The 16,744-nt window shown below is 41.9% G+C and overlaps 1 protein-coding gene across 4 annotated transcripts in view; it reads left to right on the top strand.

The window, feature by feature from the left end:
- The first annotated feature begins 453 nt into the window (after positions 1-453).
- The window catches only part of LOC112260230 (F-box only protein 11-like), a 37,827-nt gene continuing 21,536 nt past the window's right edge, over positions 454-16,744 (top strand). For 2 of the 4 annotated variants that reach the window (XM_042327412.1, XM_042327410.1), the window contains exons 1-3: positions 455-753; positions 15,570-15,700; positions 16,419-16,500. In XM_042327412.1, coding sequence (XP_042183346.1) covers positions 666-753; positions 15,570-15,700; positions 16,419-16,500 — 301 coding nt within the window. In that variant the 5' untranslated portion in view covers positions 455-665. Of the gene's footprint in view, positions 754-7,419; positions 7,550-15,569; positions 15,701-16,418; positions 16,501-16,744 lie in introns of those variants that run through there. The other 2 variants (XR_006084153.1, XM_042327418.1) reach the window with 2 other exon arrangements.

The following is a 16,744-nucleotide window of genomic DNA, read 5'->3' as shown; positions in this document are numbered from 1 at the left end:
ATAAAATCCTATAGACCATGGCTTGGGATTCATTAACCATATTGACCATGGCTTGGGATTCATTAATCATATATAATCCTATAGACCATGGCTTGGGCTTCATTAACCATATAGGCCTTTGTTCTTCAGTCCTATTGTGGGCTACTAGCCCCCCCTGCACAGGACACAGGCTTTTATGATTCAGTAGACTGGTCTGTACAGGAGACCCACGGGGTGTGCAGGGTTTGGTTCCAGACCAGTACTAACACACAGGTAATCGTGATGATTAGGCTACAGTAGGCTAATAATAGCAATAGTTCAGAAGGTAAAGTGAGTCCATAATAGCCTTTCTTGTTTCAGTCTCAGTCAGTCAATTTCAGACACACATTCCTATTTGCAGTGGCAGAAAAAAAACGGCCTACTTCGATGTGCTATTGGTGGATAGTCTTCCCATGTGATGTTCTTGTTGTCGGACGGTGGCTGTGTGCTAATGGCTCCTCCTGCAACAGTGATACGGAGCTGAGCAAGGGTTGCAGGGGAAACGCAAAAATATATATTTTTCTCGAGCCGCAGGAAAGGGGTGACTTATTGCGCAATGTTTAAGAAAAAAACATTTTAGATTGCGTGCTTAGACGTCGTTCCAACTATAGAGAAGGGTTTGATTTATTTTATTCTAAACACCGCAAATGAACTCCGTCAGAGCAACCAGCAGAAGACCCAGGCGAGTGTCGAGGCCGCGCCCGGTACAGCCGGAAAGGAACAACCAGGAAAGAGGTAATGCAAGTAACGTCACCTCTAAGCTAACTGGGCGCATTTTAAACCATTTCAGAAATACGTTGGTTCGGTTACTTGTTGACTCAAATTAAACGTTTGAATATAGCTGTGGCTTTAAAAAAAAATGGGTTGAAAACGTCTTTCCCTTTTGGTGGAGACGGTAGGAAACGCCGAGGCTTCTTGTTCTATCGACAATCTCTTAGGCCGCGCTTTGTTTGGCTTGGTTTGTTCCTCGACCTAAGCGAATCCTTGCTGATCTTGACTAGACTACAGGTCGTAGAAGAATGCCAGCTAACTAGCTATATTGCTCAAACGCACCAACGACTATAATAATACACGTCTAATAATGGTTAGCCCAAGAGTTTGTCATGAGGTAGTTTTTTTTCTCTTTCTTGGTAGGCTCGCTAGTGTTTATTAGCATGTAAAGTTAGCCAGCTGGCTAGTACGCTAACGTAACAAGCAAATTGGCAACCCATGATGACGTTATCTGTAGACAACTAGCCAGGAACTACGCCTTTGTTTGAATAGCTCTTAGGAAAGTATCAGTGCACATTTACTTACAATTGTTGTTAAATTAGCACATTGGCGGCACATTTGACTTTCTTCTAATTACGCCTTCACTTGTTATTAACTTAACCAAAGTTGCGTTTGTTCTGGAGACGAGTTGTTTGTGTTGGCTAGCTAATATTAACATTAGCTAAAGCAGTTAGCCACCTAAACAACTACCTATCTAGTCACGTCACAAATTGTAGAGAATATTGGTTATATTCAGCATGGATAGTTCAATTAACTACATAGTAGCTGAATAAATCACGTTTTAGTTGTGGTTAACGTTACTCTCGCATAAGCTAAATTAGACAGTTAGCTAAATTAGCTTGACGCATCTAAATTTGCTAGCCAGCTTATCCATTTTGTGTCTGTGCGGCGTCTCACCACCGTAAATCACCATCAATGTCTGGCTGTGTTGGGATGGACATCTGACGGTCGGACACCCATTGGCGTTGTGTCCCGAAGCGCACAGTGGGTTAGCAATGTGGTAACCAGGCAATCTTTCGAAAGATAACATTTCAAAGGTAAACAATGTTTATGTTCCATGTGTGATAATCTCCAAAAAAATAGGCTCACTACCGGTACTGTGCCAACTGATGTTTAGACAAAGATGACTTTCTAAATGCAGGGAAATTTCACCTGAAGGGACCGACCATCACGTCAGCAGAGCTTTTTGTGAGTGCTAACGTTAGGTGATTCAGTTGGCTTGATAAAACTAGGTTTACTAGTCAATTTGCCAGCTACGTTATTGTAATAACTATAAATGAACGTGACTAGCTAACTAACTTGTTGGATAAGTGACAGCCAGCACTAGTAGTAACGTTAGCTGAGGCAGCTTCAACATAGTCAAGGCAGCTGTTCAAATGGTGATCTGAGGCCTCTTTGAATTGCAGAGGTGCATGTAACTTTTGCTAGCTAGGCTATATTGGCTGCGTTTACACAGGCAGCCCAATTCTGATATTTTGGGCAATTATGAATTAGTCTGCATCCATCTGCAGACACTTACTCCATACCACACCCACTACCACTTTCACTACATGCTGCGGACACTGCCATTAACGACTGCTAGCCAGGACACCGACACAGTGTCCTTCGCCAACGCCTGCCGAGCACTGCTTTCCCAGTTAATTTAATGTTACGGTAAGGGTAGTTGAGTTGGCTACACTAGCTAGCTACTTTGCGCGCCATAAAGTTGAGAGCTGCGGGAAAGCAGTGCTCGGGAGGCGAAGGACACAGTGTACCCGTTTCCCTGCTAGTTAGCTACTTACCGTACTGTTAACAGAACTACCGGAAAGCAGTACATGTCGGCGGGGACAAAGGACACTACCTAGCAGCCTTCTCCTGTGGTTATTTTGTTGTTGTTGGCATCCTTCGTTGATGTATTACCGCCACTTATTGTGCTGGAGTGTGGAGCAGAGACAACGCTAGTAGCCTCAATAGCAGTGGCCACAGCATGTAGTAACCACAGTCTACAGATATGTTATTGCAATTATTAGCTAAAAAGCTGCTCTGATTGGTAAAAATATACCTCTAATTGTTAGAAAATATTTTCTCCTAATTAGTTATGCTGCGTTTAGACAGGCTGACGATTCTAATATTTTCCCACTAATTGGTCTTTTGACCAATCACATCAGAGATCCGTTCAACAAGGGAAATAGTTAGTGAACTTTGACTAACATTAGCGTACATATTCCATTTGTTTTGTTTTAGCCGCGACAGTCTGAAAACGTTTGCGAACAGTCTGAGAAGGTAGTAAGTGGCCAATAGAAGTGTCTGCTTTGGGTCTAAACTGCCGCTAAAAATAATCAAGTGGCCATGTAGACTTTCAATTGTAGGAATTCAATTTAGTAGGAATTACCAAATCATTTTCAGTTTGAATATTGTCGCTAAAAAGTCAGTAATCCTTACAAAAAGTAGTTTGCTGTTTCACTAACGTTTTGGAATGTGTATTCAAATCGTTCAACTGAAATTGTTACTCTGGCAAAATGTTGACTGCAAACAGAAGCCTTGTTAAACTCACCTCAGATCTTTTTCAAAACTGAAAAAAACTATTAGTGAAATAAAGATCTGAATTTGGCTGCTGTCTAAATTCAGTCTTAGGGAAACATATGAAGTTGAATAAGAATGTTTGTGACTGGCATTTGTGAACTGGGCTTGGTCTACTTCAGATGTGGAACGCATACACTGGAATAGAGATGAGCCCTAGGCTACATTTACAGATTACAGGCCTACATATAGACATGTGCATTCATCGGCCTGAAACACTGTTTTGTTTTTGATACTACCACCTCTTAAACTATTTACAATCCATGTTTCTGGTATTATATTAGATCTTCCTTTACTTTTGTACCCTAAAATCCTGAAATGTAATTTAGCTGATGTTGGCAAAATCATAAATGCGCCCCTGTTACCAATTTGAATTGATCTGTTGGATGCTTAACTAGTGGGGCACAGGAACCATGACAGGAACAATGCAGCTTGACCCTGGCTGTCTTTTTAGTAAGTGAACCCAGTTTCTTCCTATCGAGGTCTTTATTCTGTCTACTCCCCACCACCCCCAGGATCCCATCTGTAGTCTTGGTTTGTTCCCCAGTAATGATACATTGATGATGCTATAATGAAGGTGGAGCACAACCCGACACACTACGTGTCCTTTGTAGAGCTGACCCCATTTAGTCGACTGGTTGATTGTTTGGTCGATCGGTTGTTAGTCGACCGAGATTTCTTTAGTTGAGCAGTTGCAATTTTGTCATGGTGCACAAGACACCCATCTGATTCACGCCTTACTCAGTGGTCTAATCCATTGCGGAGGCCACAGGGATGGCACAGTCCATTATTCTAATACATGTGATACTGACATAGTTATATTATATAATAATGATGGTGCAACGCTAATAAATAAATACAAATAAATACAATTATAACATGCGCTTTCCTCCGCATTCGCTGTCCACGGTTCTGAAACGTAATCTTCAGTGCGGTGTAGAATTGGCACCTTTTCCAATGTTGCTATGTGCATAATAGCAAAATTAACCAGCATATTGGGATTGAGAACATTGTGGCGGAGGCAGCAGCAGAGACGAGGAAAAAGTCTTTGCCTTAAACCCTATTCTGACGGGATTAGTTTTACTGGCACAAGACACCACAACTATCATTTTTGTCCCGTCCGAACAAATCCAGCCAGAATAATCAAATGTTTTTTGGCAAACTCCAAGGTCCTCTGATAATACCAGTCCCATGTGAATCAACATCCCTGTATTTTGAGATAAATGTCTGAGTTTGACAGGTGTTGCTTGTGGTTTGAGCAAGAAAACTGATTGGATACATAGCCTATATATGAAGGCCTACATGTATCAACTTTCACAGTGAATGCTTTTGTTCATATATTTTGTGTGTATTAATGGAATATTGGCAAATGCATCAGTAAAAAATATTGCACATATTTAACGTAATCCTTGCTGTAAATGGATCACAAAGCAGCATACAACTGCCTAAATATTTTGAAATGGAGGGTTCACTTTCGCATCCTTAAAACTAATTTTAAGTGCAAGGTTTAGCTCACATCTGAAGGCCATTTAGGACGTCTACTGCGGATGTCTAAAATATCCTAATGATTATTTTTTAATCAATCCATTATTTTACCAGGTAAGTTGACTGAGAACATGTTCTCATTTGCAGCAACAACCTGGGGAATAGTTACAGGGGAGAGGGATGAATGAGCCAATTGTAAACTGGGGATTATTAGGTGACCATAATGGTTTGAGGGCTAGATTGGGAATTTAGCCAGGACACTGGGGTTAACACCCCTACTCTTACAATAAGTGCCATGGGATCTTTAATGACCTCAGAGAGTCAGGACACCAGTTTAAGCTCCCATCCGAAAGACAGCACCCTACACAGGGCAGTGTCCCCAATCACTGCCCTGGGGCATTGGGATATTTTTTCTTAGACCAGAGGAAAGAGTGCCTCCTACTGGCCCTCCAACACCACTTCCAGCAGCATCTGGTCTCCCATCCAGGAACTGACCAGGACCAACCCTGCTTAGCTTCAGAAGCAAGCCAGCAGTGGTATGCAGGCTGGTATGCTGCTGGTGAGGGTGATTATGATCATACTTCCTCAGTTCAAATATTTTGGTGACACTATACCAAAGATGGTTTGGTACGGTTAAGAAACTCGGGAACCAAGCTCTAATCATCAATGTAGCCCAGTTATCGCCTGGGCTCAATTTACAAAAAAAGAAGGAATTACAGGGGGAAGTTTGAAAAAAAACAAATCACGTCCGAGTCATCCTCTGGAATAACACAATTATGTGGTAATAATTACATAACCAACATTCTCTAGTATTACTAGTCCTGTGAGACTAGGACTTAGCCTAGTTGTATAAGAAAATTGAGGATCGAGCAAACCCCAACTTGATTAGGTCTATAAATCAATAGCCTAACTGTTAAATGTGCCTGGCTTTATGTCATCCATATACAGTGCATTTTCATCAGTATTCAGACCCTTTACTCAGTACTTTGTTGAAGCACCTTTGGCAGCGATTACAGCCATGAGTCTTCGTGGGTATGATGCCACAAGCTCGGAACACCCGTATTTGGGGAGTTTCTCCCGTTCTTCTCTGCAGATCCTCTCAAGCTCTGTTTGGATGGGGAGTGTCGCTGCACAGCTATTGTCAGGCCTCTCCAGAGATGTTCGATGGGGTTCAAGTTTAGGGTCTGGCTTGGCCACTCGAGGACATTCAGAGACTTGTCCCCCAAGCCACTCCTGCGTTGTCTTGACTGTGTGCTTAGGGTCGTCCTGTTGGAAGGTGAACCTTTGTCCCAGTAGGAGTGCCTGAGCGCTCAGGAGCAGGGTTTGACCAAGGATCTCTCAACTTTGCTCTGTTAATCTTTCCCTCGATCCTGACTAGTCTCCCAGTCCCTGCTGCTGAAACACATCCCCACAGCATGATGCTGCCACTCATGCTTCACCGTAGGGATAGGTTACCATAGTAATGCAACTCAAGTCTTGTGCCTGTGAGATTGTCTAATAGCTGCGTTGTCTTCTCTTTCCTAGCAGTTGAAACTCAAACGTTGAAAAACAACCTAGCTCATGAACAAAACAATGTAAATTAGACCAACTTTTATGCCTGTGCAGAGCGCTTCTAAAAACAAATCTTTAACTCCGCTCTTCACTTGTGCACAGTCCCGAACCAGGCAGTGTTGCAGCTCGAAGTGGGATAGGATTCATAGTTCTTTGACTTTACGCGATTCATTTACCAGCTATGAAACAAAATGGCAGAAATACTTTGTAAAATAAATGCTCCAATATACTTGACTATTTTTATTAACGAATACAAGTGAAGTGCTCACTCTGTGGCATCCTGACCACCCGCCAAAAGCTGGTGAAATAGACATCTTATCCGCAAATGCCAAAATTTACCCGCAGGTGTCAATTTTAGGCCCTGCGTGCAACTATAGCTTTCCTCAACAGAAAACACATTTGGCAGAAAATAACTTAATTTTCATCAGATGACAACAGAAGTGCAACATTATTTGACTAGCAGCCACACAAGTAAATGAGCTTACAATGAAAAAGCAAGGTATTTTTTGCAAATGATGCATGGCCATCATATTTCTAATGTTAATCATAGAATGTAGCCAGCTACATTTCCTAATGTTTTTATTGAAGTGAATCTTGCATTTTACCGGACAAAAGTATGCTACACTATGCTGATAGAATGCCAGTTCGTGAATTCTCATCCAAGTGGAGAAGTGCAACTGAAGCACAAAATTATTCTGATGCCGACTAGAAATTACAATAAACTGCTTAAGATCTAAAATGCTTATTATCTTTCTTCTTTGAGAAAACAAAGAATTGTGCGTTAACGCGACCCTGTAGAACACTGCTGTGCATACGCCTATACGCTTTGCACTATGATAGACACTAGAAGGCTCTGTGCAACATTGCTAGAAGGCTGAACTTTAATCTGTTGTATCTCTCCCAACTTTTGTCATAGGATTCATTCCCTCAGGAAACAGCAGACTGTCTCAATGATGGTGTGTGTGTGTGTGTGTGTGTGTGTGTGTGTGTGTGTGTATATATGCATACTCAGTTTCAGGTACACCCCTCTAGTAATGGGTCGGGGGCCTCCTTTGTCTACAGAACAGCCTGAATTCTCTGGGGCATGGAAACATTGCTCCAATGCTATCAAGGGACCTAACATGTGCCAGAAACTTGCCGCACACCATTACACCGTTGACACCAGGTAGGATGGGACTATGGCCTCATGCTACTTACGCTAAGTCGGACTAGGTGCTGTTTTTCCACTCAATTGTCCAGTGGTGTGATCGCGTGCCCACTGGAGCTGCTGCTTCTTGTTTTTATCTGATTGGAGTGGAGCCAGGGTGGTTGTCGGCTGTAATAGCTCATCCGTGACGAGGACTAATGAGTTGTGCTCCGAGATGCCGTTCTGCACGCCGTTATTCGCCTGTTTGAGGCCCACCTATTAACTTGCACGATCCTTGCCATTCTCCTTTGATATCTCTCATCAACAAGCTGTTTTGCCCCACCGCGCTGCTGACTGGATGTTTGTTTGTCGCACGATCCTTGCCATTCTCCTTTGATATCTCTCATCAACAAGCTGTTTTGCCCCACCGCGCTGCTGACTGGATGTTTGTTTGTCGCACCATTCTCGGTAAAGCCTAGACACTGTCATGCGTGGAAAGCCCAGGAGGCCGTTTCTGAGTTACTGGTGCCTGGCACCGAGGATAATACCACGCTCAGTCGTTTAGGTCACTCGTTTTGCCCATTCTTACTTTCAATCTACACAGTAACTGAATACCTCAATTCCTGTCTGCCTGCTTTATGTAGCAAACCACCGCCTCGTGACTGTCTGTAAACCATTTTCTTGAACGGGTGTACCTAATAAACTTGCCACAGTGTATATTGGCCCAGAGCCATATATATCTATCTATATGCCTCTTGATAGGCCTATCATGTGATGTAGCCTATGTGTGTCTATGGTTAAGCTTGATACAAACTGACAGGGAAGGTTTCACAGGGTCTGTCTGTGTGACACATACATAGACGTTCTGACCCTGATGCCCTGAGGGGTAGCCTAGTTCACTAAGCCAGCTGATTTGCCATATCTTGTTTGTACAACTGACCGTTCAGGCTATTATCATTGTCATGTTGTGAATCGTTTGCACCATGTCTTCCAGGCAAAAGACGTGTCTTTTTCCGGTGAAATTCTGACCTGCTGCCTCTGAAACTATGATGTGGTTTTGATGATGTAATGGTCTTTGGACCTAGTGAAGGTCACGGATTAGAAGTTTAGTAGTGGGAAGGACTGGTCTGGAATCATTGCTGTTCTTGATTTTTTTCCCCCCTGTTGCCATTAGCCTACGCCCCCAAACAACTCAACTCTTTATTGCTGATCGGCCTGCTCCTGTTCGTCAAGCCTGGAATCTGATCCCTTCTCAGAGTTCAATAGTCATGAACAGGGCCTAAATGAACTTTTTGTTGTATTCAACCATGGTGGCAGGCAGATGAAAAAAATCTATCAGCCACTCAGATTGTTAACCAGCCAAAATACCCCCCCCCCCATAATTACATAAACTGATGACTATTCTTTGTATTGTTTCCAGAACAAGAAATGTATTAGTAAGAAGTAATGTGGCATATTGCTCAATTTCATTTGTTATTTTAACCCAAATATCAGATGAGAAAAAATGTTCAGCATGTGATGTGACTTAGTAGTTGACAGCTTCTCTTCGCCATCAGTGGAAGCAGCACATTCAAACTAACAATAAACAAAACAATGTAAATAGCCAAGAAACATGCACAAAAAACAGCCATAACAATGACACTTTGCTGACTTGAGTAAATTAGACCAATGTTTGTCTGTGCCAGTGCCTCCAAAAATGAATCTACTCAGTATGCCAAGCTGTTGCTGCGCAAGGTGGAATGTAGGATATGTATTTATTTGTGCTATAAGCAGCTATGAAACAAAACAGCAGAAATACTTTGAAAACAGCTACTTTAGCGTCTTTCTGCTAGAAATCTCAACTCGCACATATGCCCATACTTGACTATTCACAAATGCGAATGCCAACGTGGCTGGTGAAATAGACATTCTTACCCGACAATACCTAAATCCTACCCGACAATTTTATGCCCTGCTCATGAAGCTGCTGCTGGCAAATGCTTGCAAATACATGATCGGATAGAGGATGGTTTTGTTGTTGCTACCCTCTAGGGAGATCTTTGTAACTGATCTAAGTATATTTAGTCTGTGGCATGCATTATTCTGAAAGGCCTCTCAGCCATGTGTAATTTGTGTAGTTTGCTTCCCAGACACACCAAGTCCCGCCCCCTGTCACTTGAGCAGTGGTTCTTCCTCACTGTTATATTCACGAGAAGTTTCCATGCTGTTCCATTAGGTCAAATGCAGTCAACAGATTGTTCCAAACAAGAACAATGCTTCTTTCCACTTACTATAAATCTTTCCAATTCGTGAGAAGGCTTTTTTCCCCTTCTAGTAATTCTATGATCAGCACACATCACCATCCATGTGTCTCTGGTCATGCTATCCTGGTCCCTTGGGTTCTATCACCTGCTCTGTTCAGCACAACTGTTGATTCTCAATAGACTGGGTCACGTTCAGTTGGCAGGACATGTCCTATGAGAAATCGAAGGGGGGATTCATGGTAGTCAATGGTTTCACCCAAACAGATTCATGAAAGTCACCATCGCAAGTAATAAACCATGCAAGTGATATTTTCTATTGGTTACTTTTGTTAGGTAGCATAAATAGGTAGGCTGCTAGCATTGTGATCACTGGTCTGTGTGAATGAAGCCAGATGGTAAAACGTCCATTTTATGCAGATATTTACACATGCATATTTTGTATTTTTGTATGTACATTTAAAAAAATAAAAATAATAATGGAATATCTACATAGGTGTACAGATGCCCATTATCAACAACCATCACTCCAGTGTTCCAATTGCACGTTGTGATAGCTAATCCACGTTTATCGTTTTAAAAGGCTAGTTGATTGTTAGAAACCCTTTTGAAGTGAAGAGGTGACTCTGGGATGCTGGCCTTCTAGGCAGAGTTGCAAAGAAAAAGCCATATCTCAGACTGGCCAATGAAAAGAAAAGATTAAGATGGGCAAAAGAACACAGACACTGGACAGAGGAATTCTGCCTAGAAGGCCAGCATCCCAGAGTCGCCTCTTCACTGTTGACGTTGAGACTGGTGTTTTGCGGGTACTATTTAATGAAGCTGTGAATGGGAACTCAAGTGCCATCAGGCGCAGGGAAGTCAAATTACTCACTGCTTCATGTATGGATCCACAGCAGGGACTCCTAGCTTGACTGCAGAGGAATGGAATGTGGCCAAATACTCTGTAGTCAGTCATAGAGATCTGAGAAGCAGGCCGACTTATTGAACTCCTCTCTGTTAAAGATTTTGGAGCTGTGCAAAGGAAATGTGGCTCGCTGCATTGCAGCCGTAGTCTGGCATTTCTACTAGTCATAGCCTATGCAGAGTTCTCAGGACTAGCCTCGATTTTATTCTAGCCTTGTCCTCTTATTTACCTGTTCTCTTTTATAAACAAGGCTACTTCACACATTGTCACAGGAAAAATGTTGTTGTATTGAATTGACTATGAATGGTTTACTATCATCATGTCATTGTTATGGCTTTTTTTAGTGTGTGTGGCAGTCAGTGGTATTTTTAGATGAGGGACGATGATAAAAAAATGCTTCATGAGGATGGCCTTATTTCTATCACAGCATATTGGTTGACTGTCATTCATATTCCCTTCACCCAGCTCAATAAAACATTGCTAGGTTTAGGCCTACTACTTGATACACACATTTCCCTGTACCCATCTTTAGGTTGCTACAATCTAGCCCATGAATGAAACTTTACAGGGTGCCATGGTTGAGAAATTTTAGTAATCAAGGTGACAGTGACACTTTCAATACCTGCTTTGCACAATCTTGCTTGCATCTAGCTGATCTAGGGTGTAATTGTTAGTCCAACAGTTTCTATTGGACAAATTCAGGTATGTTTATAATCATTCTGTTTGCTTCCGTTTAAGAAACATTTTCCAACCGAATCGGCGGAATGAATACATCCCTGAGCACACGCAAAGTTCACTTTCATATCAGCCATTGTGTGTGTATACAATTCCTTCTCGCATTCTTCAACTCGCTCTCCTCACCTTTTCCCATCGCTTGTGGACCTCAGTGCACAACACATCAGTTGTCTGTGGCAAGGCGAAAAAACTTTTCCAACCCAAACCTTCATATTGTATCAAGACCGTTAACTGCTACATACAGCATATATAACATATAACCGTTAACCGCTACATACAGAATATATAACATATCGTTGTCACGTCAGTCAACTAGAACTACTAGGACTAACGTGTTAGTAAACCCGCTACAATCATGCAGTTACACTGGCTGGCCCCGGTGGCAATAAATGAATAAAACCAACTGACTTAGAAGAGGTCCAGTGTTGGATAGTCAGCTAGCTAACATAGCATCCCACTCTGTTTGAGCCGGGTGTTTGAGTATCCTAATCTAGGTAGCTGCATTTGCTAGCAAAGTGAAAGTAAAAAAATATATATATTATAATAATACAACCAAATATAGCTCTCTCCCTTAATTTTGGAAGAAATGAATTTGTTCAGAACTGTTCAACTATTGTCTTTCTCTCTCTTTGAGTCAATTGCTCACCACATTTTATACACTGCAGTGCTAGCTGTAGCTTCTGCTTTCTTTACTAGATTCATTATCTGTTCCTTTGATTAGGTGGACAATGTCAGTTCGTGCTGCAAGAGCTCTGATAGGTTGGAGGACGTCCTCTGGAAGTTGTCATAATTACTGTTTATGTCTATGGAAGGGGGTGAGAACCATGAGCCTCCTAGGTTTTGTATTGAAGTCAGTGTACCCAGAGGAGGAGAGAAGGTACCTGTCCTCTGGCTACACCATGGTGCAACCCCACAGAGTGCTGGTGAGATTACTATAGACCTTCATTGCAAAACAGTGTGTCTTTTAATAAATTATTTGATGAAATGTGACTATCCTCAGTATAATTTTATCTAATAAGGATAACTTTAAAACAAATGTTAACTTCACTAGGGTAGGGGGCAGCATTTGGAATTTTCAATGAAAAGCATGCCCAAATTAAACTGTCTGCTACTCAGTCCCAGAATATAGCATATGCATATAATTAGTAGATTTTGATAGAAAACACTCAAGTTTCCAAAACTGTTAAAATAATGTCTGTGAGTATAACAGAACTGATATGGCAGGCAAAAACCCGAGGAAAATCCAACCAGGAAGTACTATTATTTTGAAAGGCTGTTTTTCCATTGAAAGCCTATCCACCATACAAGACTTAGGACCCAGTTCATGAGCTCTGTGCCTTCTTCTACATGTCTACATGTGACCAGTCTTTAGGCATTGTTTCAGGCATGTACTCTGAAAAATGAGGGAGATACACCACTTTCAATCAGTGACCAGTGGAAATTTCCATTCATCAGCCATGCACCCTGATCGTGAACGCGCCTTTCTTGTTTCTCCTTTCCTATTTACGAAGCTTTTGTCCGGTTGAAATATTATTGATTATTTATGACAAAAACAACCAAAGGGTTGATTTTTAAACATCGTTTGGCATGTTTCTACTAACTTTTATTGTACTTTTTTAAAACTTCTGCATTCGGATTACTGGACAAAACGCGCAAACAAAAAGGAGGTTTTTGCTCATAAAGAGGGACATTATCGAACAAAACAAACATTTATTGTCTAACATGGAGACCTGGGACTGCCACCAGTAGAAGATCATCAAAGGTATGTGATTTAATTTTAATGCTATTTCTGACTTTTGTGACACTCCTTGGTTGGAAAATGGCTGTATGCATTTCTGTGGCTAGCTAACATAATCACAAAGTGTGCTTTCGCCGTAAAGCGTTTTTGAAATCTGACACAGTGGTTGCATTAAGGAGAAGTTTATCTATATTTCCATGAAAACACTTGTATAGTTTATCAATGTTTATGATGAGTATTCCTGTAATTTGATGTGGCTCTCTGCACTTTCACCGGATGTTTGTTTGAGACAATGCATTTCTGACCACAATGCGCCAATGTAAACTCAGAATTTTGGATATAAATATAAACTTTACCGAACAAAACATACATGTATTGTGTAACATGAAGTCCTATGAGTGTCATCTGATGACGATCATCAAAGGTTAGTGATTAATTTCATCTATATTTCTGCTTTTTGTGACTCCTCTCTTTGGCTGGAAAAATGGCTGTAATACTCTGTGAATAGGCACTCGCCTAACATAATCGTTTGGTTTGCTTTCGTCGTAAAGCCTTTTTGAAATCGGACACTGTGGCTGGATTTAAAATGGTGTAAAATACATGTATGTTTCAGGAATTTTAATTATGGGATTTCTGTTGTTTTTGAATTTGGTGCCCTGCAGTTTCACTGGCGGTTGACGAGGTGGGACGCTACCGCCCCACGTACCCTAGAGAGGTTAAAGTATTTTATTGTTTGTAATTCACTGAGGAAGATGGTCCTCCCCTTTCTCCTCTGACGAGCCTCCACTGGTGTGTAGTTACTCTTTAATTGAGGTGGTACCAGACTGTTTGGGTAGCTATGTTTCTGTAGCCATAGGTGGTGTGAATTTAACGGTTGGTGAAGCTAATTTTCACCATAAAAATGTACCTTTTATGATAAAGCATTCCATGCATCATTGCATTTGCAGACTTATATAATATGGCCTACTATTCCGGATCTTCACAATTTAGACTAATAAAATAACCCAATCACTGTTCACAAAAAAGGCTGCATGGCTGAGTGCATTGTGGCATAGAGTAAGGCTAGGCTATAGGCCTGGGATGGGCAACTCCAGTCCTCGGTGGCCCGATTGGTGTCACATTTTTGCTCCAGCTAACACACCTCACTCTAATGACCAACTAATAGTGGTCTTCAGTTTAGATAGCAATTAGTTTAGTCAGCTGTGTTTGCTAGGGATGGGGGCGAAAAGTGACACCACTCCGGCCCCCGAAGACTGGAGTTGCCCATTCCTCCTATAGGCTATATAAGATACGCTTCTTGGCCTTTTATAAACACATTTCATGCAATTCTATTACTTACTGGTTACTTACTTGTTGATTCTAAACAGATAACAAAACTGTATTTTTTGTCTGTATTTATCCATCATTTAGGATCCTCACTGAACTTCTGGAAAGTGAGCAAAAAAATACAGTTTTATATCTTTATGTTTGAAGCCTGAAATGTGGCAAAAGGTCGCAAAGTTCAAGGGGGCCGAATACTTTCGCAAGGCACTGTATGTCTGTATCACACTTCAAAACAAATGGCCACTGGATTGATACAAATACCTGCCAGGTAGGCAGAGGCTACTTTGTAGTTAACCTTTAGTTGCATTTCCATCTACCCGAAGATGTTAGGCTGTCATTGGCATCGCTAACGGCTACACAGCGGTAGACATATGCCCTACACGCACACGGGCATTCCCCTGCCTTTGTATTTTTTTAAATGTGTGTTGCACTGCCAAGTCAAACGGTTGCAAAAGCAATGCTTTGGTCACAATATCGAAAACTGAGATAGTCAAAACAACCCTATCCTCTCTTCCTCTCCAGATGAGGACGTCCCTGCAGATGGGGTTGTTTTGACTGTCCTCTCTTCCTCTCCAGATGAGGACGTCCCTGCAGATGGGGTTGTTTTGACTGTCCTCTCTTCCTCTCCAGATGAGGACGTCCCTGTAGATGGGGTTGTTTTGACATTCCTCTCTTCCTCTCCAGATGAGGACGTCCCTGCAGATGGGGTTGTTTTGACTGTCCTCTCTTCCTCTCCAGATGAGGACGTCCCTGCAGATGGGCTGGTTTTGACTGTCCTCTCTTCCTCTCCAGATGAGGACGTCCCTGCAGATGGGGATGTTTTGACTGTCCTCTCTTCCTCTCCAGATGAGGACGTCCCTGCAGATGGGGTTGTTTTGACTGTCCTCTCTTCCTCTCCAGATGAGGATGTCCCTGCAGATGGGGTTGTTTTGACTATCCTCTCTTCCTCTCCAGATGAGGACGTCCCTGCAGATGGGGTTGTTTTGACTATCCTCTCTTCCTCTCCAGATGAGGACGTCCCTGCAGATGGGGTTGTTTTGACTATCCTCTCTTCCTCTCCAGATGAGGACGTCCCTGCAGATGGGGTTGTTTTGACTATCCTCTCTTCCTCTCCAGATGAGGACGTCCCTGCAGATATGGTTGCAGAAGAATCCGGTCCAGGAGCTCAGAATAGTCCTTACCAACTTCGAAGAAAGTCTCTACTACCCAAGAGAACAGCAGCGTGTCCAGCAAAGACTAACATGGAGGTGAGTCATAAGCATGGGATGTGTTCCAAATGGCTCCCTATATAGTGAAGAACGTTTGACCAGTAGTGCACTATACAGTATAGGGTGCCGTTTTGGACAGACCCTATGTGTGATGTATGTGGAAAGACGGCAAACAATATTTAAGTGGCTACATGCCTGAGTCACCAAGAGGTGGTGGGTCATTCTGTGTCCTCGGGTAGGGTCCTGGGTAAAAGGGGCTTCTGCTGCACTTTCAACTAGCCACAGCATTGTGGAATGTTCAGATAGAAATCTGTTATGTAGAATAAACATGATGCGTCTCTGACATATAGAATAATGTATCATATCAGCTCTACTCATTACATATCTATTTTTTTGCCTGCTGAAAATGGATCAGCTCACCTAACCTGGACTGAGTGCTGCTGGTTATAAATAAATATCGCAAAAAGCTGTACCATGACCTAGACTAGTGAGCAATATCAGCATTCCACCCACAATGGTGTCTTCTTAAGCATGAGGCTCCCTTTTACCCATGGGCTGAATTTGACAATTCATCTTTCCTCTTTGCATAATTGATAAGTATTTCGCTAGCGGTGGTGATTAATTGAAGAACTTGATTTATTAAAAACAATGCTGAAATATTAATATGGTTGTTTTTAAGCAGATGACCATGGTCTGTTCCATCAAAACGTGTCAGCTGTCAAGGCTTATAACAATCTATTTTTCTTTCTATACGCAGGGTGCTTCCACTTCAGCCACAGAAGACTTTGGCCATCGGGCAAAGCGTGCCAGAGTGTCAGGAAAGTCTCAAGATTTAACAGGTAAAATAATACTTTCTAACATTGTGTTTTGGTTTAATTTGTATTTATTAGAATCTCTTTCAGCCCATCCCAGGATAATCTTCCAAATGTCTGTAAAAGACAACAATGACGTACACACTACAGTAAAACCAAGGACAAATGTTTTGGTGAATAACATGTTATTGAGAATTGGAGGTTGAAAATGCCCCTACTCTCTGTATTGGACCTTGTTTCTGTCCATCTCCTGTTATTATTTTGGATGTGT

Source organism: Oncorhynchus tshawytscha, linkage group LG01 (genome assembly GCF_018296145.1).
Source record: "Oncorhynchus tshawytscha isolate Ot180627B linkage group LG01, Otsh_v2.0, whole genome shotgun sequence".
NCBI lineage: Eukaryota > Metazoa > Chordata > Actinopteri > Salmoniformes > Salmonidae > Oncorhynchus > Oncorhynchus tshawytscha.
Note: the sequence above shows the minus strand (reverse complement) of the source record. Positions and strands in the feature narration are given on the sequence as shown.